Below are 27,619 nucleotides of genomic sequence, written 5' to 3' on the forward strand. Positions count from 1 at the left end.
ATTAAGCTAATTAACAAAAAAACATTTGAAGAAATTAAGACAGTAGAAAGCGGACAATAAAAACTATTTATCAAGCTTTTTTGGAGGATTTATCCATTTGAAAATTACTTATGCTGGGCAAAAAACAAGCGCATACTTTAAATAAAATATAGCTACATATTATAATGAATTATAATTATTATATTTAACTATATTTTATTTAAAGTATGCACTTGTTTTTTTGCCCAGAATGAAAATGAGTGAATGAAAGTGATTTTTATATGTATAGTTGAATCATCACCTTCACTCTTTTTGCATTTTATAGGTTGATATACGTTAAAATGTTACAATATGACTGAAAGGCAGAACAAAAACATGAAGAACATGAAACATGAAGAGGAAAAAAAGAAGTTGTGGGAAAAAAGCAGCTGCCTTTACTGCCTTAGGGTGACTAGTGTTCATGCTCCAAAATCAATACTTCCCTACTGGGGAAAGACTGTAAGAAAGTCAGACAGAAGTGCAACATACCCGCTGTTTGGAGACATGCCTCAGTCCGATGTGGGGCTGACTCCTGCACTGTGGAGAACAACAGAGAGAACGTTTATTGTTCTAGCACATACCTTTACTCTCCTACTGCTGGGCTGAAGGACTGACTAAAGGATCTGACAGCATATTCTCGGACGCTGTGCTAATGGATGTGTATGAACACACAGTGTTGTGGCTTTTTAGTGGTTAGACAACTTGCCATGAACTGAGAGGTCAAGGGTTCAGTCCTGGATGACTATTGCTACTGCCGTTCAGCGGCTTCAGCAAGCCAATTAACTCCAGCTGCTGTCAGCTGCCTACATATCACCACAGAAAAGCTTTTCTTTCTGTGAACTTTTCATGACGAATGGACTGAAAACCAAACCTTTTAAATTACGTAAACCGATAATAAGAACAATTTTCCTTCTCCTACTCTTAAACATAAAGGTTCTTAAAAGGTTCTTCACTTTGACATAAAACTCTAAGAATAACCTTTGTTAATGTGTAACCTGGTGGAGGTTTTGTAAATCTTACAATTATTATTCAACAGTGGTGGATCTAGGGGTAGGTCCACAGGGGCACTTGAAAAAAATGGAGTTAAGGTATGACAGTGATGATATGTCTCATTGGACAGAAGTAGTTATGTAAATAGTTAGGTCCTGAATGTGTCGGTAACTTTTAAAGACTTCATGATCCCAGCAGCTCTTACCTGCTATAAATAAACCACAGAAAAATATGTAAGTTATATTAATCCCATGCAAATTCCCATTAGGCCAAATATTGTCATATTCTGAGGAAAAGAAGAAGATCAAGTTGATATATACTGTTCTACCTCTAAACAAAAAAAGAAACAAGTTTCATTGACTGTTGGCTCTATGTTCCTGCACTAATTATAATGCTGATGATAGCTAGGTATGTACAGTATCTCACAAAAGTGAGTACACCCCTCACATTTCTGCAAATATGTTATTATATCTTTTCATGGGACAACACTATAGAAATGAAACATGGATATGTCTTAAAGTAGTCAGTGCACAGCTTGTTTAGAATACTCAGAGAATTCTTCACCATGAGGTGCCATGTTGAATATCCAATGGCCAGTATGAGCAAATTGTACCAAAAACACCAAATTTAACAGGCCTGCTCCCCATTCACGACACAATTGGGCACAATTTGGATATGTTCACTGTGAGGTTTACTCACTTGTATTGCCAGCTATTTAGACATTAATGGCTGTGTGTTGAGTTACTTTCAGAGGACAGTAAAGCTATACTGCTACACAAGCTGTACACTGACTACTTTAAGCTAGATCCAAGTTTAATTTCTATAGTGTTGTTCCATGAAAAGATATAATAAAATATTTTCAGAAATGTGAGGGGTGTACTCACTTTTGTGAGATATTGTAGTTTGGGTAAATTACTTTATACTTAAATTAAATGTCTCGGCATGTTTTCTACTTGTGAGCAGCTGAACATGCTGCATATGGAACCTCTGTATGTGCGACAGCAATGTGAAATTGAGTAGGCCCTCTAATTTCTGTAAGTGATACTGAGATCTCTTATTCTGTGCAAATGGGTCATAAACTTTACAGACGCTGTGTGGTAAAATTATCTCCTACAAAATGTATACATCACTTAATTTTCTGTATCATCATAATACAACTTTGGAATTGCCTGTTAATTCTACCAACCTAGAGAAGCTTACCAATAGTGGCATAATTAGGCTCTTAAGAGCCCCAATGCAAAAAAACAAAAAAAATAAGCTGATGCTCTCAAGGCATGACACTCCTGCCACTGGCATCTTTAACGTAAATTTTTATGTTAGACTACCTATGTCATTTAGCTGACTGGTAAAGGCCAAATAGGAAGGTCACATAGATTTTAGATTCTGTTTGACATACTTATTTGGTAAAATCTAAAATTTGATTAGATTTTTTTAATAATTTAAATTTTGATCTGAAGATTTTACATTATAAATAACTAATATCATGTTGCAGGGTGCAAAAGATTCATTTGAAAATGATAACATGAGTGAGAAAATGAACTGCACTGAATGAGAGGGAGGTCAACCAATTACACATCAGGGCTGTTTGCATAGCATTAATGGAAGCTGACTGGTTAGGCATGTTGTTGAGAAATTGGATCTTTCTGTTAGTCATGGATGTAAACTGTGTCAGCTCCTATATGAAGAGCGACTGCCTCTCTTGTTCCCCTAGTTTGCCACTATGAACTGTTTAAGAACTGTTTACAACTGTGGTGATAAGAACCAAAGCGCTTTAGTAAAACAAAACAATACCCAGAGAAAACTATTTTATAGATTTACCACTACTGTACCATTACCAGTATTGCATATAAAACTCAGAGGACACTTGTAGGTTTAGTGATCATTTTGAATAGCGAATAAAATGGCTATATGTGTAGATACTGCAAACTGGTTTCTCCTCAACCAACCATCTCACAACAAAGCTCTCTGATTGACTGTTTACATCTCACAGCAGCTGAATTATGAATTTGACTAATTACTGGAATGTCCCATTTATACAGAGGAAAATAGCTGGAGAATAAAAGCTGGATCTCAGAATAAATTACAGAGATTGGAGTGACTACTCGATTTATGCACTGCTGTGGTTCCAATGGCAATGCAATGTTCCTATTATATCTTCAGAGGTGCGGTCAGAACACTTTAGACAAAATAAGTCACAATGAAAAGAGGGGAGAAACAACAAACCTGCATAATAACAATTTCACCCCAAGTCTTGACCAACCTCCATTTCTCCTCAAGAGGTTTAGAGAGTACATAGGGACACTCCCCTGCGCTGACCACCTGCGATATTTAATCAGATCACCTTGGTTTTCTTACCTCTCCAGGCTGGAGAACGCTTCTAGCCCATGAAACGTGCGTCATAACCCTTCACCGGCAACTCACTCAACCTTGCACACACACATACACACCATCCATTACCTGACGAATGCTTTTACTTTCACAACCCCACATCATACGCCTCTTTAAAAGCCCACGCAGTACACACATGCTAGCATATACATAATAACAGCTCCTCCTCATTACCTGGAGAGGTTAGCTAGCCTCTCAGGCAGCAGTCACAAAAGAGAACGACATAGATCCTCCACACTGGCCTGCATACACACGCGTCCAAGGCTGCAAGCCGTCACTAGGCAACCAGATCCTTTCAGAAAAAGGAGCCCTTATGGGGCGCCACTTCAGCTTCCTGTTAGTGTGTCTGCTTTATCACAAGAGTCTCAGAAACACTGTTTTGCTGTTCTTCCAGGTAGCATACTGTATGCTCTTTCAGGGGCTTGGACATTCAGCCTCCAATAGGTGTATAACCTTTACTTGATGAGGTTTCACACGTCTCTTTTCCAAAAAAGATTCTTTAAATAACTATCCACTGAAAAGCCCTTTACACAGTAAACTGAGGAAGAAACAAAGAGAATCTTTAAAAAGTGAAAATCTGTGGACTTGTATCACCACATTTGTGTTTGCAAGTGGAAAAGAGAATATTTTATCAGGATATGTTTACTTATGCCATGTTTCTATCATTATTTGACATCGAATCAACAAAAAAGTACAGCCATAAAATGGTTGATGCAGAATGAAAAGTGAATGTAAATGTAAATGTATGCAAACATAAATTTACATATAAATAATTATATAAAATTTACAGCAAAAGACAATGATCGCTTGCATCTTATGGTTGTTTCAGTTGTGTTTCATCTGTTTTAGGAGCCGGGAGCCCCATCTGCAGCAGACCTGAGGGTCAGAGTGTGTTGGTGAAAATCTGAATAGACTGAAGTGGAAAGGTGTGTGGGATCTGAGGGAAGGGGGGTTTGAGTGAGTGAACAAACAAGAGACCGCATGATTCAGAGGTGTTGCAGTAATTGGACAGGTGTGTGCACTTTTGTGTGCATGTTGTAGGCATGAATGAAGACTATATGTACATTTTTTTATGTTTTTTATGGTAGGCATCTTTTTTCTCAGGATGAGCAGTGTGTGTGTTTATGCAGCTGGTGGGCAGTCTGTGGGTTGCAGGCAGTAACAGACTCAGCTGCACACTCTTAATTCTCACTTTATTAGCTCTCAGTGGGAGACAAAACGAAGCTCTGTTTGTTTTCACACACCATGCTTAAAACGTGACACACACACACACACACACACACACTTATGTACAAATTAGCAAACTAATAGCAAAATAATTTCACTTTTCTGTTCAAACAATAAAAATGTGAGTAAAGGGCTGCAGTAGAAGGGCTGATCTGATTTTGTGTGCAATGTTCAGACGAGCCTCTAACCTCTAATCACTGAATGTTTTATTGTGTGCTGTGAACACACTGATATTTTTTGGATGTTTGGATGAATCAAGGCACTCAAAAGTTTGAACCAACATCAGTAACACTGGTCAAAAGTTATTCACGTTTATCTTTAATTATCACATTAAATGTTCACAAATGTGTTTTCAATATATTGGAAGGTGTGTCATAATCACAATACATAGAAATATAATTGTAATATGGTATTGTGTCAATATCTTGCAGCCCTAACCAGAGTAATTAACTAATTAAATGAAAGATCTGGAAATGGGGGAAGAAGTTTACTTGGTCTGTGGTTTACTTGAAAATTAAAAATGAACCTACTGACAGGTGTGTGAAAGTTATGCTGAAACAGTTACTAGCTAAATGGAAAATTAGGAAGCTGCTATAAACAAATAAATAAATAAACTACAGTGTAAATTAAATAAGAAATACTGTTTATCAAGCTAAATACTAATCACCAGTAGCAAACTGTTCCTGACAGCAATAGGCCTCTGGGAGAAATAGCTGCTGGAGTGTAAGGGTTTGAGTTCATGGCATGAACTTGTAGGAATAATTTGTAGTTACATTTTCATTAAAGATCATTTTCCTTTCAGTATATTAGATTTTGACACATTAAATGCTGATACTGTATTCAAACTTTGTGTAAACATGCAACAAATAAATCCCGCCCCCCCAGACACACCCACCCACCCAGACACACCCAGACACACCCAGACACACCCACTGGTTCCTGCACCAATTACTACCTGCATAAAACACACTTTCCACTGCTACAGCGATTATTCACTCCATTTATGAACAGTTAAACAGTAATTTTTTTTGTTTTCCAAATACTGCATCAAATATTAATCACAGTATTATTCAAAAAGCATATTCAGTATCTTTAGTAAAGTAGGATAAAAAAGAAACGGCACACAAAAAACTCATTAAAAATTCACTATGATGATCTTTGAAGAAATTCAAAGAGTGTTTATGCTTCCAAATGGTCAAAGGCTGTATAGGAACACTTCTGAGCTATAATCATCACAGCACACAGGGCTGAGAAGGAATTGCCGCCTTTCTCAAGGGCAGGCTCACTGGGAAAGAGTGGGCGAGAGAGGGGATCGGCCATGTCTTACAGGCCTGTGGCACTGAGTAAGATCTCGATTATTAATTTATATTCAATTACATTTTTGCCAAATTATTGCTTTAAAAACGTATTCACCCTCTGAAGCATCTACAAAATGTAGGTCCATTTAGGATTTGGTGCACTCTCAAAGAAATGGAGAAAGAAAACCTCTATATTCTGTGCGCTATCACTTCAGATGATATGCTGGTCTGGGGAGCGTGAAATCTTTGACCCCTTAATTCCAAGTGTCAATCAAAACCCTGACAGAAACAAATTAGCGCAAAGAAGGTCCAATCAACACACGACTCAAATGACAAGGACACAGAGGGTCAAATGGTCAAATATGAACCAGCATCTGGAGCTTTAGCAAAGTATGTCCTGCAAGAATAAAGCCATGCGATCAATGCAGTCACATCATTTTCACCCCCAAATGAAGTCTGTGCTTTCATTTGCTGGCTGTCCTTGAGCTCCATAAAAAGGTTTCCTCAATGGTACATTATAATAGGTGCCTGAGAGCGGAACTGGCCAATGTTTGGTCCCAACTTGAAATAAACAGTCAGACAATTTATTTGTTTGCGCAACATTTTATGACATATTAATGTAAATTAGTGGGGCGTCTATATGGGTTTTTTCAATGGCTGATGCTGATGCCGACATTTAGGAGTGGCCAATGGCTAATATACAACCCCAATTCCAATGAAGTTGGGACATTGTGTAAAATATTAATAAAAAAGAGAATACAATGATTTGCAAATCCTTTTCAACCTATATTCATTGAATACACTACAAAGACAAAATATTTAATGTTTAAATGGATAAACTTTATTGTTTTTTGCAAATATTTACTTTGTACCCTTTGTAGTGTATTCAATTGAATATAGGTTGAAAATCATCGTATTCTGTTTTTATTTATGTTTTACACAACGTCCCAACTTCATTGGAATTGGGGTTGTATATAATGCCATTATTGTATTTTTTTTTATGAGTTTTGAATCTGATAAAAATATTTAGTGATAATAATAAACGAGATATAAAACATTTATTTAAAACTTATTATCTGCACTGTCTCAGGGCTTAAGTAGAGCTATACTTTGTCTGTAGTGCATTCATTTTAAGTAAAAAATGTATCAAATAAATGAACATCTACAGATACTCAAAAAACTTTAGATTGTCATTTACGATGAGACAAGCGTGATAACATTTAGAAAAGACAACACTGTGGAAATTTAGGCAGGGTGCATGAAAGTTACAGCACAGTGCTCATAACTAACTTGTCACCACCCTCTCAAAACCAAAAAAAAAAAAATTTGTTTGTTTGTTTGCTTAGGTTTGTTGGCAGATTCAGTTACATGCTAAATAGTCAGTCTTAGCCATCAAACACATTAAAAAATAATAACTGTTATTATGCCGCACTGCACTGCCTGCTCATATCACCTACCAAGTGACTAGACATGACAGCAATGTGATAGAGCGGAGATTCTGTCCAGTGAATTCACTCATTAAAATCTCTCATTAAACACAGTGCCATGTTAGCTTCACTCATGATAGTTTTCACCCCTATTTGTAAAAGACTCATGATCACCAAAAGCCATAGGACTTAACATACATGTGATTACAGCTCATCTCCACAGAGGAAAAGAAGCATTTCTCCATTGCACACACTCATTTGTTGAGGGATTGAGTACACACTCATTTCTATTCATGGGAATGAGACACTGAGGGAATACACAGGAGCCTAGGCATATTTGTTGAGGGATTGCAGACAACATAAGGATTCTGCTTAGAATGTCTGTTAAGGACCAGCGGCTCAGACAGGCTACTAGCTTCTGCAATTTGATAAATATGATAATATAGTTTGGGAAGACCTACTGATTGTTTAGACCGAATGTCTTTAACTGTGAATCCAGTTTCATGTGCTAGATTTTGTAATCACTGGTACTTAACAAAACTGCAGAAATAACTGATTGGTCACTTAATACATGATTAGAAAATCCAGAACTGAAAACTGGATTCGAGGCCTGTATGTGAAGACCTCTGGATTATGCTTCTCCCATTTTGGCCTTACTAGTAAGGTGAGTAAGGTGAGTAAATTTAGGCTAAAAGTGTCCCAAAGCAACACTTTTGCAAGAAAAGCTTCTGACATACTATCAACTGGTGGAATTTTATGTGCCTCCAAAAGGATAAACCAGAATATAACCTAGTACAACAGGACTTTGAGCACTCCTCTGGGCTTTTCACTAAGCAAAAATCCTTATCGCCATCTTAATCAAGATACTGCAGTGGCTGTGTCTAAAACGTCTTACTACAGTACTAAAACAGCATGTTAAAATAGGGCCATTATCGCTACATCTAAATACATAGCATTAAATGAATATATCAACACGTAAAATGGACCTAGTTGACATACTACTTCTGGACAAGTACAACTTGGTACTATTAATCTGTATTCAATATGCATGAAAGTTGGATGTTTCTTAGCATGTAGTGTATAGTATGAGGTACTGCATGAGTACTGCAGTATTACTGACACTCAAGTTACAGGCTCAACATTTTTAAATGGTTGTTGGCTTGTTGAAACATGAACACTCTAAGAATCCCTTCGCATGATTAAAGGGTTATTTGCATCATTGCCTGCTCTATGATGTACTGAAGCCCCAGATCTTTCCAGTGGTCATCCATCTTATCTGCTGAAGGATGCCAAAAAGTTTAGGGACATGAGCTATGGCAGGATAGGTCGCTTCACAGACTGTCTGATGTTCTAACAGTGTCTGCTTACCTTTGGCCTGACCAGCTGTGAATGTCCCCTTGACAGGGCATGACACTGCAGTCCAGAAAGCAGTAACAGCTGCACTATTTGTGGCCATCGTCTGATGACAAAAGATCAATGGACAAACTAGCGGTTGTTCGTCAGGAATTAGGAATGAGAGGTGGAGAAACTGACGGTCATTTATCAGATACTGGCAAGCAGACCATGACATTGATCTTGGTCTTGAAGGGATGGCCAACTGGCATAAACAGTTTCCAGGAAACAACAGCAGGAATCTATAAGGGGAAGGCCTAAGCCTAAGCCACATATAAGATTTTTCTGTTTCATTTGTGACTTTCCTTCTCCTTACCAAGAAAAGACTGATGGTTTCATTCAATAACTGCATTGGATGGTTATTCCAAAAACAAGGGAAGCTGGTGGATTAGCAGCTTGACACAGACTGAAAGCTACTGCTAATCCAAAGCACATATCGGTCATGTGCGGCCATGATATAATTTTCTATCTCACTATTATCATCTCACATCAACCAACAGGACAGCTATGGCCAAGCCTTGTTTGTGATTTGCTGTGTTTTCAAAACAGAGACTAAGGGAATAAATTAGGAAAGAAGAGAGCCCCCTTGTGGCTTATTAGGTCTCACACAAATACAAAAGATGAAGCTTAGACTTTATGCAAATTAGCCTCATACTATCAAATGCACAAATTCCATATGTTCAAGCAACCCCACATCGAGACAGAGAGCTGTAGAGAATGAGAAACAGAGGAAAAGCCATAGCTGGAAAGCCAAATGTGAATTAAAATCTCTTTGGCAAACCACCTTTTTTATAGCATCAATTCCCTCGCTTTCCTTTCCACAGCGCCGAGATCCTCTCTGATTAGCTTGTTATGAGTGAATGACATGTCCCTCTTCTGAGACCTAGAGAATGATGATTCCAAACACAGGCGGCCCAGGCCTGGGCTTTTGTTCATGACTAACGAGGCGCAAAGAAGATTGACACATGGCACCAAGAAGAGGAGGAGGTCTCAGAGGGAAGCACTGTTTGTCGAGATTAGGCTGTGGAAACAAACCAGAGCTTTTGCTGTGTAAATACCTTAAAGGCATACACCATCTAAACATGCTAACATTGCTAATTATAAATGCAAGTCAGTAGAGCTGCAGTTAGCATCATCTCATTAGCATTTTTCACTGTAAACCAGCTTAATATGGGTGAATCATTCCTTTAAGGAAAAATCCTATAATTGCAATTATGGTGTAAAGAGGAATATGGGTAAAAATGAAGCCTGAATCCAATTAAGCCACGACTTGCATACCAGCTGGCAGAACTGTGGTACTCAAATGTAACTGGTGCATTCTTCTTCTTCTTCTTTCAGCTGCTCCCTTTAGGGGTCGCAACAGCGGATCATCTGCCTCCATCTTGCCCTATCTACTGCCTCCTCTACTTTTACACCAACCATCTCCATGTCCACCTTCACTACATCCATAAACCTTCTCTAAGGTCTACCTCTTCTCCTTCTACCCGGCAGCTCCATCTCCAACATTCTTTGACCAACATATCCACTATTCCTCCTCAACACATGTCCAAACCATCTCAACCTGGCCTCTCTGGCTTTATCTCCAAACTGCTCTACCTTCACTGTCCCTCTGATCTGCTCATTTCTAATCTTGTCCATCCTTGTCACTCCCAACGAAAATCTCAGCATGTTCATCTCCGCCACCTCCAGCTCAGCCTCCTGTCTTTTAGACAGAGCCACAGTCTCCAAACCATACATCATAGCAGGATGCACTACTGTCTTGTAAACCTTCCCTTTCACCCTTGCTGCTATCCTTCTGTCACACATCAGCCCTGACACCCGTCTCCACCCACTCCATCCTGCCTGCACCCTCTTCTTCACCTCTTTTCTACACTGTCCATTGCTCTGGATGGTTGACCCAAGATATTTGAAGTCATCCAGCTTTGCGACCTCTACTCCTTGCATCTTCACCTTTCCACCTGCCTCCCTCTCCTTCACACACATGTATTCCATCTTATCTCTACTGACCTTCATTCCTCTTCTCTCCAGTGCAAACCTCCACCTCTCCAGATTCTCTTCCACCTGCTCTCTACTCTCACCACAGATTACAATGTCATCTGAAAACATCATGGTCCATGGAGCCTCCTGCCTGACCTCATCTGTTAACCTTTTTATCACCATTGCAAACAAGAAGGGGCTCAAAGCTGATCCCTAATGTAACCCTACCTTCACCTTGAAACCATTTGTCACTCCAACTGCACACCTCACCACTGTCTCATTATTCTCATACATGTCCTGCACCACCCTAACATACTTTTCAGCTACACCTGACTTCCTCATACAGTACCACAGTTCCTCTCTTGGTACCCTATCATATGCCTTCTCTAGATCCACAAAGACACAATGTAGCTCCTTCTGACCTTCTCTGTACTTCTATACCAACACTCTCAATGCAAAAATAGCATCTGTGGTACTCTTTCTGGGCATGAAACCCAAATGCTGCTCACTGATCTGAACCTCTCGCCTTAGCCTTGCTTCAACTCTTTCCCATATCTTCATGGTGTGGCTCATCAACTTTATACCTCTGTAGTTACTGCAGCTCTGCACATCACCCTTGTTCTTAAAAATGGGGACCAGTTCTCTACTCATCAGGCATCCTCTCACTCTCCAGGATTTTGTTAAACAACCTGGTTAAAAAGTCCACTGCCTTCTCTCCTAAACATCTCCATACCTCCACAGGTATGTCATCTGGACCAACTGCCTTTCCATTCTTCATCCTTTTTAAAGCTGTCCTCACTTCCACCTTACTAATTCTCTGCACTTCCTGATCCACTATCTCTCCCCCCATTGTCCTCCTCTCTCTCGTTTTCCTCATTCATTAGTTCTTCAAAGTACTCCTTCCATCTACTCATCACTCTCTGTTCACTCACTAGTACATTTCCCTCTCTATCCTTTATCAGCCTAACCTGCTGTACATCCTTTCCAGCTCTATCTCTCTGTTTAGCCAAACGATACAAGTCCTTTACTCCTTCTTTACTGTCCAGCCTCTCATACAGCTCATCATAGGCCTTAGCCTTTGCCTTGGCCAAATTCTTTTCGCTATGCGACTAGCCTCACAGTACTCCTGCCTACTTCCTTCATCTCTCTGGTTATCCCACTTTTTCTTAGCTGCCTTCTTCTCCTGGACTTCCTCATTCCACCACCAACTTTCCTTGTCTTCTTTCCTCTGACCAGACAAAACCCCCAACACATTCTTGCCAGTTTCTCTCACCACCCTAGCTGTATTTTCCCAGTCCTCAGGTAGCTCCTCACTGCCCCAAGGGCCTGTTGCAATTTTTCCCTGAACTGCCTGCAACCATCCTCCTCCTTCAGCTTCCACCATCTAATCTTTGGCTCTGTCTTCACTCTCTTCCTCTTCTTTGTTTCTAATCTCATTCTACAGACAACCACCCTATGCTGCCTTGCTACACTTTCCCCTGGCACCACTTTACAATCTCCAGTCTCCTTTAGGTGGCATCTCCTACTAAGGATATAATCCACCTGTGTGCACCTCCCTCCACTCTTGTATGTCACCCTGTGTTCTTCCCTCTTCTGAAAATACGTGTTCACCACAGCCATTTCCATTCTCTTTGCAAAATCTACAACCATCTGACCTTCCGCATTTCTCTCTTGCACCCCATACATACCCAGCACCTCTTCATCCCCTCTGTTCCCTTCACCAACATGTCCATTGAAGTCTGCACCAATCACTAATCTCTCCTCTCTTGGGACACCATCTACCACTTCACCCATCTTACTCCAAAATTCCTCTTTCTCCTCTAACTGACAACCAACCTGTGGTGCATATAAACTGACCACATTCAAAATTACACCATCAACCTCCAACTTCAAGCTCATGATCCTGTCTGACACTCTCTTTACATCCAGAACACTTTTCCCAAGCTGTTCCTTTCAGATTATTCCTACTCCATTTCTCTTCCTCTCTACACCATGATAGAACTGTTTCAATCCACCTCCAATGTTCCTGGCCTTGCTTCCTTTCCATCTGGTCTCCTGGACACACAGAATATCTACCTTCCTTCTCTCCATCATGTCTGCAAGCTCTCTGCCTTTACCAGTCATTGTCCCTATGTTCAGAGTCCCTGCTCTAACCTCCACACTCCTGCCTTTCCTTCTCTCTCGCTGCCTTCTAACCCGCCTTCCTCCTCTCTCTTCTTTGATGGTTCTCGACCTACAGTAGTCCAATTTCCACCGGCACCCTGCTGGTCGACAGCACCAGAGGTGGTCGTTGTTAACCCGGGCCTCGCCCGATCCAGTATGGGAATCATATTTGTGATCCGCATGATAGTTTTGGCACAAGTTTTACGCCGGATGCCCTTCCTTACGCAACCCTCACCATTTATCCGAGCTTGGGACCGGCACCAGAAGTACACAAAGTACACCCCTAATGGCTGGTTTCTCATCACTGAGATACAGAATAGAACTATACATTATAAATCGCACTACACAAACAATAAATGTGGTTGATAAACTACCACAATATATTTACCTACCAAAGGTCAAGACAATAACAGTCATGGTCATAGTTACAGAAAAAAAAGCATACTTTCTATTATATTAAAACATCAGTTTTGCTTCTTTTGCATTTCATAATTGCTCAATTACCCATAGACATCCAGGATAAATCTCATACGAAAGCTACAGCTTCCAAGACAGAGTGATCCATTACCCTCAAGTCAAATATCTGTCATTAACATGGAAATTGCTTCAGATAAAAGACACTGAAGGTCAATTAACAGCTTTAAAAGAGACAAAAAGAGATAAGCCCTTCAAAGGCCTTTCATCAGAAAATTACAGTGACAGTCATGGCTCAGAATACTGCAAAAACGACCCAAGACCACAGAACACACATGGAAATGAATGTACGACATTACTTGCTCTACACATCGGAAATCATTTCAGGGGATTCAGGACAGGCATGAATGTATGAATTAAATCCATGCAAGCAGTCACTTGCTCTCATGTCAGTTTTCAAACTGCTTAGCAGTATGACAGGTGTACACTATAATTGAACCAACTCATTTATCAGCATCAGTCAAAAATGTTATTTTGTCATCTACTTTTTGCAAAAATGCCACACGGCACCTGACATATTTCTGTCACTATGACAACTAGTATTTTAGAAAATGGGCAGAGAACCTCTCAACAGTTCTGCTGTAGCACCTCTTGGCAAATCTTCATCCGGTCTATCATTTGCACCAGAGCTGTACAACACAGAAGTTTTATATTGCAGGCACAATGCGATCACAACATAACTTACAATGTGCTAAAACACATTAAGAAATCCTTGATTTCATGTGGACAAATCCTGCATTATTTTTAACTAAATGATATATGTGTGTTGAAACGTTATTACTATAACGTTATTACTATAAAGGGCAATAGTTGTAATAACAATTAATAAACAATGTATACTGCAGCACTAATAAGTACTTACTAAAAATCCTTATCATCACCAATCTTTAAGAAATCCTGAATATCTTTGCATTTTATTTAATATTGGTTTGCTTACAAATCACAAAACTCTCATAAATATTAGAAATATCCTATGACGGGTGATGTGCACGTGCACGAACTGAACAGATGTAAGTGTTGGAGCTTCTCGCAGCTAATTTTTATTTTGTTATAATTCCCCTTTTTATAAATCTCAGTATTCTCTGTGAATAAATTCAGGATGAGCTGTGTGGGGTCTACCGAAGCCTCATCCAAGTCAAACACGAGCACCAAAACTTGAGCAGCAGCTAAGCAGAAAGGCCTGACCCAAGATGGTAAACGAGGCGTTGCAGATTCTCTGGCTTCTCAGATTGCACAAGATTCTCTGCAAAAAATGGCAAACTCTTAGATGAAAAGCCTGAGCATCTGTTGACAATCTCCAGGCTGATGTTAGAGATTTACCAAAAGAGTTAATGAAACCGAATTTAGGATCAGCTCCATTGAAGAACAAGAACAGGGCTATGCCCAAGCCATCGCTAAAGCCAAAAATGCTATTGTTGCTCTTCAAGAGAAAGTAGACGACCTCGAGAACAGGGGAAGACGGAAAAAAACGTGAAAATCATCGGTCTGCCTGAGGGCACGGAGGGTCCCCTGTCGATTTCCTTCAAACTTGGATTCCTGAGGTACTGGTTATGGAGACGAACAAGGGCATTTTGAAATTGCAGCGTGCCCATGGTATACATCGCCAGCAGGCTGACCACCCTCGTCTCTTCCTCGTCAGATTCTACGCTTTCGTTGCTAAAGAAGCCGTCAGTGCTGCGCGCGAGCACCAAAACATAGAATTAAACCGGACAAAGGTCCTGTTCTTTGAGGACAGTCTCGAGGAAATGGAAGGAATATGACCAAATTCAAAAGCAACTACACCAGAGAGTTATTTGATTCACCATGCTGTACCCCGCCACATTACAGATCACACATGAGGGTAAAACAACACTGCCGCTCTCTGCGGAAAGCTCAGGATATCCTCGATGCGACCAAGTAAGACTGGCAAATGACTTAAATCAGTTGTTTTACTTATAAGACTGCTCTGAAGAGAAGTGATCACTTAGTCTGATCCATGTTTGAAATGGATAGAGGGTTTTGAGAGTTTAATCATTTATTAATTTCGTTTGTTTGGGGGAAATTGTATATCTATGAGGGGCACCAGACTCGCTATATTGGCAATGAGCTCGCATTATTTAAGCGACAAGAGGGTTAAAGGCACACATGGTCAAAGTTGCTGGAGTGAAGGTTTTGCTTTAAGCAGTTTAAAAGACCCGACGTTCAGCAGTCTGTTAGGTAGTTTTGTTCTATTACATTTGTATAAAATCCCTACAGTCTGTGTGAAACTTAATGGCAGCCCCAGATACTATGCGTTTCCATTACTAACTTAAAGCTAAAATACATGTTGGTCATACGAAGATTTGCTCATGGAATATCAGAGGAATTCATCCTATTAAAAGAAAGAAGATCCTGGACTACTTGAAACACCAATGTATGCATTCCTACAAGAATCACACCTCAGTGACAAGGAGCATGAGAAAATGAAACATCTGTCATTGAAATCTGTCATTTACAATTGAGGAGACTATAAAAGATCTGGGTGGTCGTTTTGTTTTGGTTAAGGGATCATTATATAATGAAGCCTTGATTTTGTCTAATGTTTATGCTCCCAATGTTTTTGATATCAACTTTTTCATGAAGCTATATAAGAAAGTTAAGGGACTGGTCTTGTAGCAATATCATACCGGGCGTGGACCTAAACAGTGTATAGGACAATACATTAGATAAAACTCAGACGTCTCAGTCCGATAAATAGACTGGTCTTTCAGAAATATGTTGTGAATTTGGTCTAATAGATGTATGGAGGCTTAAACCCCCAAGGGAAAGGAATTCACATATTACTCCTCTGTGCATCAAACCTTTTCTAGAATTATCTCCTCACAGATAGTAGTATGACACACAACATTACTGATTGTTCGATTGGGAATATTGTAGTCTCTGACCATGCCCCAGTAAATTTAGTATACACTCATACCAATATTGAACCTCAGCTGCGATCTTAGCAATTTCCTGCTTATTTGGACCATCAGTTTATCAGTTATATTACAAAAGAACTCAACATATTTCTGTCTATTAAGAATGCAGAATCCACAGATCCCTCTTTGATATGGGAAACTTTTAAGGTTTACGCTAGAGGGTTAATAATCTCCTGATTCTCCCAAAAAAGAGAAGAGATAATCTGGCCCAGATTAATTTGGAGAGGGAAATTGCTGAATTAGAGAACAAATTAATCAAGGAAAAACCATAGCAAAAAAACTTGCCGCAGCACGTGTATCTCTTGGCGCTTTACTAACTCAGAAAGCCGGCACAACACTTTTGTACACTAGACATGGGTTTTATAAATATGGGAACAGGCCAGGGAAGTATCTTGCTCGATTTATATCACGGAGAAAAGATTCTACTTTTATAGCGGCAATTAAGGATGAACACAAGAACAAGAAAACTCTGAATAAGGACATCTGGTCTTTTATGAAAATCTATGTAAATCACAGTGTACACAGTGTACCAACTCTGATACTTTAATGTCTTCTTTCTTAGACCGACTCTCACCTGCTTTAAAACACATCTAACAGGATGACAAATTAATTTAGGATGATCCACTTACAGAAAGTGAGTTAATAGAAGCAATTAAATCCGTCCCCAGGAATAAAAGCTCAGGTCCAGATGGGTTCAGCGCAGAGTTTTATAAAACATTTTAGACGTAGTTAAAACCCCAATGCTTCGCATGTACCGAGATGCATTTGATAAAGGAATTCTCCCACCATCCCTAAGATTATCTAATATAGCACTCATCTTGAAAAAGGACAAAATCCAGAAGATCCAGCTTCATACAGACCCATTACCGTAATGTCTGTTGAAATCTTAGCAAAAATCCTAGCTTGAGGGAATACTGCCCAGTATTATTCACACAGACCAAACTGGGTTCATTAAGAGGAGACACTCCTTCAACAATGTTAGACGCATACTTAATACCATACAACATGCTTAAATTGTTAAAGAAGATACTATTTTGCTTGGGTTAGACACAGAAAAAACCTTTGACCGGGTGGAATGGGGATACATGCTTAGTTTATTAGATCATTTTGGCTTTGGGGAGTACTTTATTAGATGGATCTGGATACTGTATAAGAACCCTGTTGCTCATATTATAACCAATAGCCAGCGCTTGGACCCGATCAACATTGGGAGAGGCACTAAGCAGGGTTGCCCATTGGCACCCTTAATTTTCAGTATTGTTATTGAACCTTTAACTGAAGCAATTAGATCTGTAGGTCAGAACGATCCAATGAACTCGCTACCATTCACGTGGAGCCCCAGTGGGCTACTTTATCTTGGCATATGGATACCAACTTGTCTCGATAGCTTATTTAAGCATAATATTCCTCTACTCACGCTGAAAATTCAAAGTGATCTGCAATGCTGGGCATGTCTCCCCTTATCCTTATTAGGCAGTGAACATGAAAGTTAAAATGAGCATCTTGCCCAGGATCTTATACATTTTACAAATGATAGCTGTACCTCTCTCAAAAATCCGATATCACGCAGCTCAACTCCATTATTCATGACCTTATATGGGCTGGAAAGAAGTCTAGATTCAAACCGGGGAAATTGCAACTCCCAGCAGGCTCAGGTGGACTAGGTGTACCTAACATACAGCTTTATAACTTGGCAGCCCACTTAAATTTCATCAAACAGTGGTTTGCCAAAGATGTAGAGTGTCTGAGGTTAGATACAGAATTGCATGCATGCAGTCCTACGCCTATTACCTGCCTATTATCTTTTTGAAGGGAGCTGTGGCAGAGATACATTGGAAAACATAAATTATTATTTAATTCTTTATCAGTCTGGGCCAAGATAAAAAGACACTTTAAGCATGATAAGCTTTTTCGCCTCTATCTGTGGGAATCCAGAATTTCTTCCTGGTATTACAGACTCTGGTTTTAAACAGTGGGAATACCGAGGAGTGTTTTCTATAGGTGACCTCTGGCGTGGAGATCACTTTATGTCTTTTCAGGAATTAAAACAAGAATCAAAAATCTCTCAACATGACTTTTTCCCATTATCTACAAATCAGGAGTTATGTTCATTCAATTATACCCCAGAAGCATAACTTAAATAAAACAGAAAAATTTAGAAGTTCTGGCCTTAAACCTGAACACTTCATCCCTCTAAACAAGGGAAATCAATTAAACACTAGTTCCGGCAGAATCTGATGGGAAATGGACCTTAACATGGCAATCCAAGATGATAAGTGGGAGGAGATTCTGATCCGTATTCATTTTTGATTTAACTCCAACCAGTTCACAGAAAGTTTAAGATTGACCATAGACTGTTTATCATCCCTTAGAAACTGAAAAAACTGGACCCAACGAGATCAGATTTATGGACTAAATGTCAAACAAACAAGGGCAAGCTCTTACATTACATGTTCCACATTACAAGTTCTGGGGTCGGATCTGCTCTGACATTAAGAGGTTTTCACATGTATCTGTGCCTTTTGACCCCTTAGTCCTAGTTCTAGGAGCGTCATTTAATGGACCCTCTGCAGATCAAGATTTACAGATTAGGGGTCTCCTTGCTGTTGCAAGAAAATGCATCCTGGTCAGTTGGATTTCATCTACACAACCTTGTATAACTCAGTGGTATAAAACATTATATTATATCACCCCCTTGAAAGGTTATTTAGCTTATTTAGATAATACAAAGATTAAGCAGTTTCATCAAGTTTGGGATGAGTTCTTGGATTACACTAAACCAGCTATTAGGGATGTGCTACAGTGTTGAAATGGAGTAGGTTATGGTGAATGGGACTGTCTTTTCTGTACCTTTGTGTCACCTCTGTTGTTAATGTTGATAATATAGATTGTACTGTTGATATTTCTTATTTACTGTTTAAATTGTTGCTTTTTTATTTATTTATTTTAATTCTCAGTATGTTATTATACTAGATCATACATAATAATATTATCACACTCTGTATCATATCTGTTTGCTATAAAGAACAAGACTGGAGGAGAAAAAAATATCCTATGACACCACATGCTCAAAGGTTCAAGGGTAGTACTTAATTCAAAAAGAAAAAAAATGTCTCCTCTGTAAAACAGTCTCATGGGATTTGATATGGTTCACATATTACTAATTTACAAACACAGTGTGGTTTGGAAACTGAATAGGAAACTTACTGGACCTTCTGAAACACAGTGAAGCTTCAAAGGAGAACACTGCTTTCAAACAATGGCACTAAGAGCCAAAAAAAGTGCTGATGCTATAAATACAAGCTGCATGGCTTGCACAATTAACCATTCAGGTCCTCCCCATACATGAAAGCACGCTACTTGGTAGACAGCTAACACTAAACTGCTATTGTGAATATGGAAGTGAAAAACATAACTTTGCAAAAAAAAGTGCATTCATGGCCTTTTTGTTCTCAGATTTCCAACTAACATTTTTCTCCACGAAATGAGAGCTTTATCATGTCAAGCTGTACATAAAACTGTACATCTAAAGTCGCCATTGAAACAGACTTTTGCTACTTACCTATAGCTTTTCTGCCAAAATATATTCATCACTACCATGAACGTCTTCCTGAATTAACATGAAACTGACCAAATTTATTTGGATTCTCACACTTAACTATTCAGTGTGCACATCTCTATGTATATTGGTAGGAATTCGTTTACATTTGCAGTGGTCCTTCTATCAAACTGTGATAAAATCAACTGCTTCTTTTTGATTATGAGAACACACAAACATCACAAAATGTAATTCAGAGTTAGTTTATAAATGTGTTAATATTATCAGTCAGATTTACCAAGAGGTTCCTGTGCTTTGAAACCTTTTTCTCAAGAGCATTATATCAGGTATGATTTGTAGCATATGTCTTGTTTGGGGCTAGAATTAAGCGTTCATAAGGTGTGACAATTCCTGAACTACGCTCATGGCTTAAGTAGCTTGCTCACACAAAAAAGTGAAATGGCACTAACATAGTGAGTCATGTGATTCCCCAGTGATCTAATAACCCAAAGTCCAAAAATAGACTAGAATATTAGAGTTGAAGCTTTGCACCAATAATTTGTACAGTGCTGTATAAAACAGCTCAATATCCTAAAGGTCACTTGCAGCCAATATTGTCAGCAGACTGCTTCTAGTCTTCAGAGGTTACACCTCAGTATGCAAATGCATGCACAAGTACATGAGGAATATGCTAATCAGAAAGCAGGCAGAGATGGGAGGAAACGCAGAGACACATATACTGCTGTTTTATGCTGGTAAGGGGATCTCGGTATACACCCTGTCCTTGAACATGCACATCTAGCGCTATAAAAATGTAGGAGGAAAAAGACATTTACATTGCACCTTTAAATGTTGCGCTCTTCAGTTTCATTAAAGACACAGTGCAGTGATGTGTAAGTTAGAAAAGAGTTTGGATGAAATTTTTAACAAATAATACAAGAGCTCTTTCGTGGAAACCCAGAGAAGAGTTAACACCAGGAGTAAACACCAGCCTGGAACAATGAATATCTTGTAAAATAAAGCTAAAACATGGAAAAATAATGCACTTTGAAAAGGATGGCGATAAAAGGTTTACTTTAAAACTTTTGCACAGCCTATACTACAACAGAATTTCCAAAGAAATGATGGATGAAGGATGAAAGTATTAGAATGAGTGAAGCCATATTGTTTTAAGGAGCAAACTGGCCCTGAACTAAAAGTTTTCCTTGGGAACTGTCACACTGCTGCACCAGAGCTGCATTTTGAGAAGCTGTAGAGATGTGCAAAAAGACAGCAATGAAACTGTCTACAGATTTCTTGGAAGACATCAGAGGAGTAGAGAAAAAGATGTTTTTCAGTTTTTATATGCCATACAGTGGTTTGGACTTGGTTGTTAGTAAAGATGGGAAAACATGCAGAGTTTGACAATGGGCTGAGATACGGTTTTGGGTCAGCTTTTTGAGGTTTCGGTTCCAGGACGTTTTCTCACCAAACAGTGAGCTCCTATTCCAAACACTGCTTTAGAAACTGGAGGAGGAATACTTGACTGAAAATGGCCTGAGAAGGAGTTTTCAAAGCTCAGAAACCTCTGGGTGAGTCTCACTGATATTAACAAATTTAAAAACTAAGTCTGAGTTATGCTTTGTAATGTTTATGGATTCACAACCAAAAATAAGCAGTTGAATTTTGTCACAGTTGACAGCAGGCCCACTGCTAATGTAAACGAATTGCTACTACAAACCAAAGTATTGTAAATATATTACAACATGCTATATATAACAGACATTATAATTCACAACTTATTACAATATATTCTATTTTACCTTGGGAGCCTCCCTGGGATAGTTCAGAGACACGCAATCCTAGTCCTGGAGTACTACTGCACATCTAATTACCAGGCCTTTCTGAGGCGAACTGGGTTTAGTATAAAATACTACAGTTGTGCTCTAAAGGATATGCATCACCTAGAAAAGAGAGTTCTTGGTAGCACTGTCCTGTCTATAGGTTTACATCCACCTCCACCAGCCAAGTCAATTACCTGACAGGTGTAATTAGGTCCAGATCAACATGGATGCTACAGCAAAAACTAACACAGAGGAAGACATCAAGTTTAAAAGCAAGACAGAGGACATACACAAACAACAATACCCATCACAGTGTTATTCTGATCCATAATCCCATGGCTTCCTCTGCTTAAAGTCATCCATATACCTACTTTCCTCAAAGCCATCATGATTACAAACACATTTTACCCATCATGACAAGATGCCAGATAACATTTAAGTTATTAATTATAACTCCCCTTAATCATAAGAGCAATAAGGTGCAAATGGTGGCTTTACAGCATTGCCACACAGTCATATTTAACCATATGCACCACATACATATTTCTGAGTGATCTATGGTTCTCGTATGATCACTACAGAACTTCAGACTTTAGTCTATTCTAACCTTAAACCTTTATTGTGGTTAATTACAGTCAAACCAGCTGCAGTATTACATAATCTTTATTTCTGTATCTCCTAATTTAAGTATCCCAAACAGTTGCCACATAACTCCACATAAACTAGCATATTAATAACTCTGCTTTCAGATCCAGCTAATCTCTTAGTCAAGCATGTGTGACACCTGACTCAAGCTTGGTATGCATTAACAACAAAAATAAAACACAACACAGCTCAGTTTGCATAGTGACAGGTTATGCAACATAAAATCCCCTGGTTAAGGTTGAGTTAAAGACAAATAATCCAGTGTAGTCATTTAATGTAAATACATCTATAGAAGTTACAGACTGCAATACCACAGCCAGTGAAAAGAGTATCTCTAAACTTATATTCATAGAGATTCACAGCAGAAAGGTGAGCAAAGGTTACAATCTAATCAATTGTATCACAGATCTTTATGTAGTAAAACAGGGTCAAGTAGAACATGCTTTAGGTCTTCTGTAGGTACTTCACATCCTCTCGCATAGCAACATCTGAAAATGTTGATTGCAATCAGAAATTTCCAGAGACCTAGCCTTTCTAGCCTAGCCTTTCTCCACACAACAGGGTTGGTTTTAATGCAGTATTGCAACTAAGCTGTACAAGGTAAATGATGAGAGCAGGCCATGTCACGTCATATTTAATTAAAACAGTTTTTGTACTTTTATACAACAAACCATCAAAAACATCCTACATGTCATATCTATGTTTTATCATATTAATATTCACTTTTCCACTTTGTGGTCAAAAATAAATGTGTCAGTGTCTGACACAGCCTCCTTTACTAATCATATTATTTTCATAAGTATATATTTACACATTTTGGTCTGAAAGCTCGTCAACAAAAAGAAATTGTACTGAACTAATTGCACATTTGCATCATTTTACCAGACGTCTGCTTCACTTCTGCTTTTCACTACCCCGCACCAATGATCAATTAATAAATGACTTCATATAATTTCTGGTTAGAATTCTGTTTAATTACCAATATATTGCAATTACATTGCTACATACTGATAATCCAGTTCACCTTCCAATATATCAAAGACACAGTCAGTACTCGGTGTGACACGGTTAAATATAGGCTGGCATTATTTTTGACCAAAACCATTTATGTTTGTTGGATCATGTGAATGCTGCAATTCATCCACACACTCAAAACACTTAAGACGTGATACATTGTGTAGCCCAAGTTGATAAAGAGGTAAAAGAGATAAGTATAAAGATGAATAGATGGAAACTGTGGTTACTTTGAAAGGTGGGGAAGAACAGTTATTAGGGTTACTCAAAGGACAGAGCACAGCCAGAGGAGATGGTTGGCAACAGACCAGCTCCTCCCCCAACTGTACATGTGTACATGCACTCACTCTCTCTCTCTCTCTGTGTGTGTGTGTGTGTGTGTGTGTGTGTGTGTGTGTGTGTGTGTGTGTGTGTGTGTGTGTGTGTGTGTGTGTCTGTGTGTTATACACAGCAGACCCCTGGTGGGTGCCAAACGAGGGACTACAGGGTGCTAATGAGGTCCAGAGCAGAGCCAAGGCCACATCCAAAATTCTCCATAGCCCAAGTGACCCTGCCTGCATCCACTCACCTAGACAAATACACAGTAGCATCATTAGGTATGGATGTAAGTGTATTTTGATCAGCACTGCTGCTTGACCAGACAGTCCACTAAAATCTGTCAGAATGACTGTCTGTATCATTGGAACATTATAGAGCACTGCATATTTTAATATGGCTGTGAAATCAACAAAATAATTACATGTGACTAATCACATTCCTTTGTGTATTTAATCACAATTAATTGTAATTAGCCTATTTGCTTAATTTTATTTTATTAAAAAAACAGTGGATTTACATGCATCTGTCTGAAAACAGACTCAAATAATACTGTTTGCTGCAACATAAACATTTCTGTGTGAAAGCTACATTGTAAAGTTCTGACTCTAAACAAAAAATATTAAAGGCCCAGTGGAAAATCAGCCAAGTAGGTTTTTTTCCATAGATTCTAAGTAGATGGATCCAAACCCAAACTAGCTCACTAATTGGTAAGGACTTCAGGAGATGCATAGAAGGCCTTGTGAGTTTGATTAACCACTGACATAATTAATAAATGATAGTGGAATCAACCAATCAGTTTTATAATGGGTGGCACTATTGTCAAGAGAAGAAAACATCGCACTAGCCTTTCTGAAAGTTGTAGGTATATCATTCACTGTGAAAATGAGTGGAAGTCTAATAAACAAATTTCAGGCAGCTGTTAGAAATCAAAAACAGTAGCAGCTGCTCTTTGCCAAGACTCTTTTTCCATATTTTTCATTTATGGCCCGCACCAAACGCCTACCTAATAGCCAGAGTTTGCTACTCTGCAGCTATCACATCCACAGTAACGTTACTTGGTGGAGATGTTTTATAAGTGTTTTCATCATAACACTTCTGCTTTATTAAAAAAAATAGATTGTCAATGCTGTTTTTGGTGCATTGGGGTTTTTAAAAGACAAAACATATGACATTTACAAATTCAACAGATCATTATAGACAGATCATTACAGTTATGTGAGCAGAACCTCAAAGTAAAATGCCAGAGAGGCAGATAGAGTGAAAGAGAGACAGCAAGAAGGCGATACAGGGATACTGAACAGTCAACAATGAAGGACAGAGGCACTACAGGATTATGAAGAGAAGGCTGATCTGATGGCCTCATGTAGACGCAGCCAGAATTTTCTCTTATATAACAGCTTGGACTCTAATCTCTGAGCAAAGCTGTGCAGCAATTATTCTTTACTCACTGTAGCTGCAGTTATGGATGGATTACGACCATCAGTGACACATATCAGAAATGATTTAATACTGCAGTGGCAGCCCTTCCACACTCACAAACTGATTTGGTTGATGAAAAATCTTGTCCAGGAGGATTTTAAAGAGAACAGAGTATACCGGGAGCAGAAGAAAACCAGCAAACAACCAGAAGGTGGAGAGGGCAGAACAACACACAAACTCGTACAGAAACTCCAGTTTAGTGGGACAGAGAATGTGTGATGGCACAATACAAATGTGTGTGTATTTCAAAACAATTTTGCTCACAAATTTATTGTATTATTCTAATTTAATGTTACAACACGTCAACTTCAAAGACTTCAACTCATTTGTAGGAAGGTGTGAATATTTTACATTTTTTAGATGTGTCCAGAATGATGAAGAGCTGTAGATGACTCCATATACTCCTCACAGCAAGAAGGGCCTGGGTTCGATTCCCGGCCAGGCGACCAGAGTCCTTTCTGTGTGGAATGTGTCTGCGTGGGTTTCCTCCCACAGTCCAAAGACATGCAGTCAGGTCAACTGGACATGCTAAATTGCCCCTAGGTGTGAGCGTGTGTGTGTGAATGTGTTTGTCTGTCCACCCAGCGATGGACTGGCGACCAGTCCACTGGTGTATCCTGCCTTCTGCCCAATGACAGCTGGGATAGGCTCCAGCACCCCACTATGGCTCAGAAGGATAAGCGGCTTAGATTGTGTGTGTGTGTGTGTGTGTGTGCGCGCATGTGTGTTTAACAAAGATGCAACATGTTAATCTAAAGCCTGATTAAACATATTGAAGTCACCTGCTGTGACAACTACAGTATCAGAGACATAGATACCTGTGTATCTACTGTATATCAACCATTTGCAGCAATAACTCAAAGGCTGCTGACTCAACCCAACATCATGCATCAAGATGATCAAATCCTATAATCAAGTGCTAAAAGTAATGCAGATAAACCTTTAGGGCTCCTCCATCAGAACTAAACACTGTTTACAAAAGGTGACACGTCATTATCGTAACATTGTCCTTCAACCTGTCCAACATTTGCCCAAAGCTCCATTAACATCATGAAAAGACGAAGCTGATTACTCTCCACCGCCGTGTTTCGTGCCTAAATGAAGCAACCCAAGTAATGTGTGTCATTAAAGAAATGTGAGGGACTGATTCAGCAACCTTTCTCAGAGAAGCCTGAGAGAAGGAGGGAGATCCCAGCTAGCATCTCCTGTCCCACTGCAGGTGAAGTGTTTCTGACACACTGACCCAAATACCCAAATACTCACTCCGAGCTTCTTCCCTCACTTGCTGGCTCCCTCCAGTCAGCATTTAATTACAACAAGCTCGCCTGGCGGGGCTTAGAGAAGAGCTGAGGATGTAGATGAACTGAAGAAAACATGGTGGGCACAGATAACCGCGTTCAGACCTTCAGATTTTGGTTCTGAATAATTTAAAGGAGTTTATCGCGACTTGCTAGTCAGGCGGCAGAGCTAGCTACGCTTTCGGCAAAGTAACCATCACCTGCCGTTGACATGTTATTCTGTTCGCTGCTGCTTGGTTAAAACTGCTGCACGCGGCGGGACAGAGGACACCTGTGAGCTCTGACTGCTTCACCGGCTCTCTTACCTCGAACAGAGGAGAGGCGCCTTTTTCCGGCAGAGTACATCCCAGCAGCTCGGCCAGAAACTTTGCCATAAAAGTGTCCGCGGTGTCGCTTCACAGGCTGAAGAGCGAGGTGAGGCAGGTGCGGCTCTCCTCGGTTCTCTCTGAGCTGCAGGTAGTTCTCTTTTGGTTCTGCAGTGGGGTTCTTTGTTCTTCCAGTTTCAGCTCAGCACCAGTTCTCCTCCCCATCAACCTCTTCGGCGTCTCAAACCGAAGACGAGCTGAATTTCGAGTAGGTACAGGTCTGAATCTCTGCGGCTGAATCACAGACTCACAGTCCGCCCGCGCTCTGAGGGTCTCACTCACCGCCTGAATGAGGCTGTCAGCTTAGCGTGCGGCGTGCGCGTGCCGGTGTGAGGAGAAGGGGGCGGGGCTGAACGGTTTAGCCCGGGCTGAGATGTAAGGGAATAAAAAGACACAACACAGTAATTCAGCGTCTGTATTCGGCCTCACTAACGTTTAGTAAAGGCAGGACACCGTTAGTTTTACTGGTTTAGGAGAATTCGTTTAGAAAAATAATCAAAGCTTGTTCACGAACTACTGTACAAATCCTGCTAAAGCCTGAGTAGACTGATAAATCAAGGCGATGATCTGTTATTCTGTAAAGCTGAAAATTACACAGAAGACTCAACATAAATACACTGTCCTTCACTCAGTATGTTTAGGTCACAGCACTATGGAGGTTTGCTTTCATGATTATAGTTCAACTCATGAAGGCATTGCCAAATTTTAGTTTTCTAGTAAAATGAATCTAAATGTGGATAAAATAAATGCGGCCACTTTAAATAGTGAAGTGACATAAGAGACGAGGAACTAATTCAACAATATCTCAGAATCGAAAAAAGTTTCTTCACGCTCATGGCCCAAACCATC

General features: G+C 39.6%; 1 protein-coding gene across 1 annotated transcript in view; it reads right to left on the reverse strand.

The window, feature by feature from the left end:
• The window catches only part of rasgef1ba (RasGEF domain family, member 1Ba), a 142,260-nt gene extending 115,223 nt beyond the window's left edge, over positions 1-27,037 (reverse strand). Inside the window, exons 1-2 of the mRNA XM_037531317.1 lie at positions 26,711-27,037; positions 508-555 (exon numbers count right to left, since the gene is read on the reverse strand). Coding sequence (XP_037387214.1) covers positions 508-555; positions 26,711-26,779 — 117 coding nt within the window. The 5' untranslated portion in view covers positions 26,780-27,037. The remainder of the gene's footprint in view (positions 1-507; positions 556-26,710) is intronic.
• Between the last annotated feature and the right edge of the window lie 582 nt (positions 27,038-27,619).

This window comes from Pygocentrus nattereri, chromosome 20, assembly GCF_015220715.1.
Source record: "Pygocentrus nattereri isolate fPygNat1 chromosome 20, fPygNat1.pri, whole genome shotgun sequence".
NCBI lineage: Eukaryota > Metazoa > Chordata > Actinopteri > Characiformes > Serrasalmidae > Pygocentrus > Pygocentrus nattereri.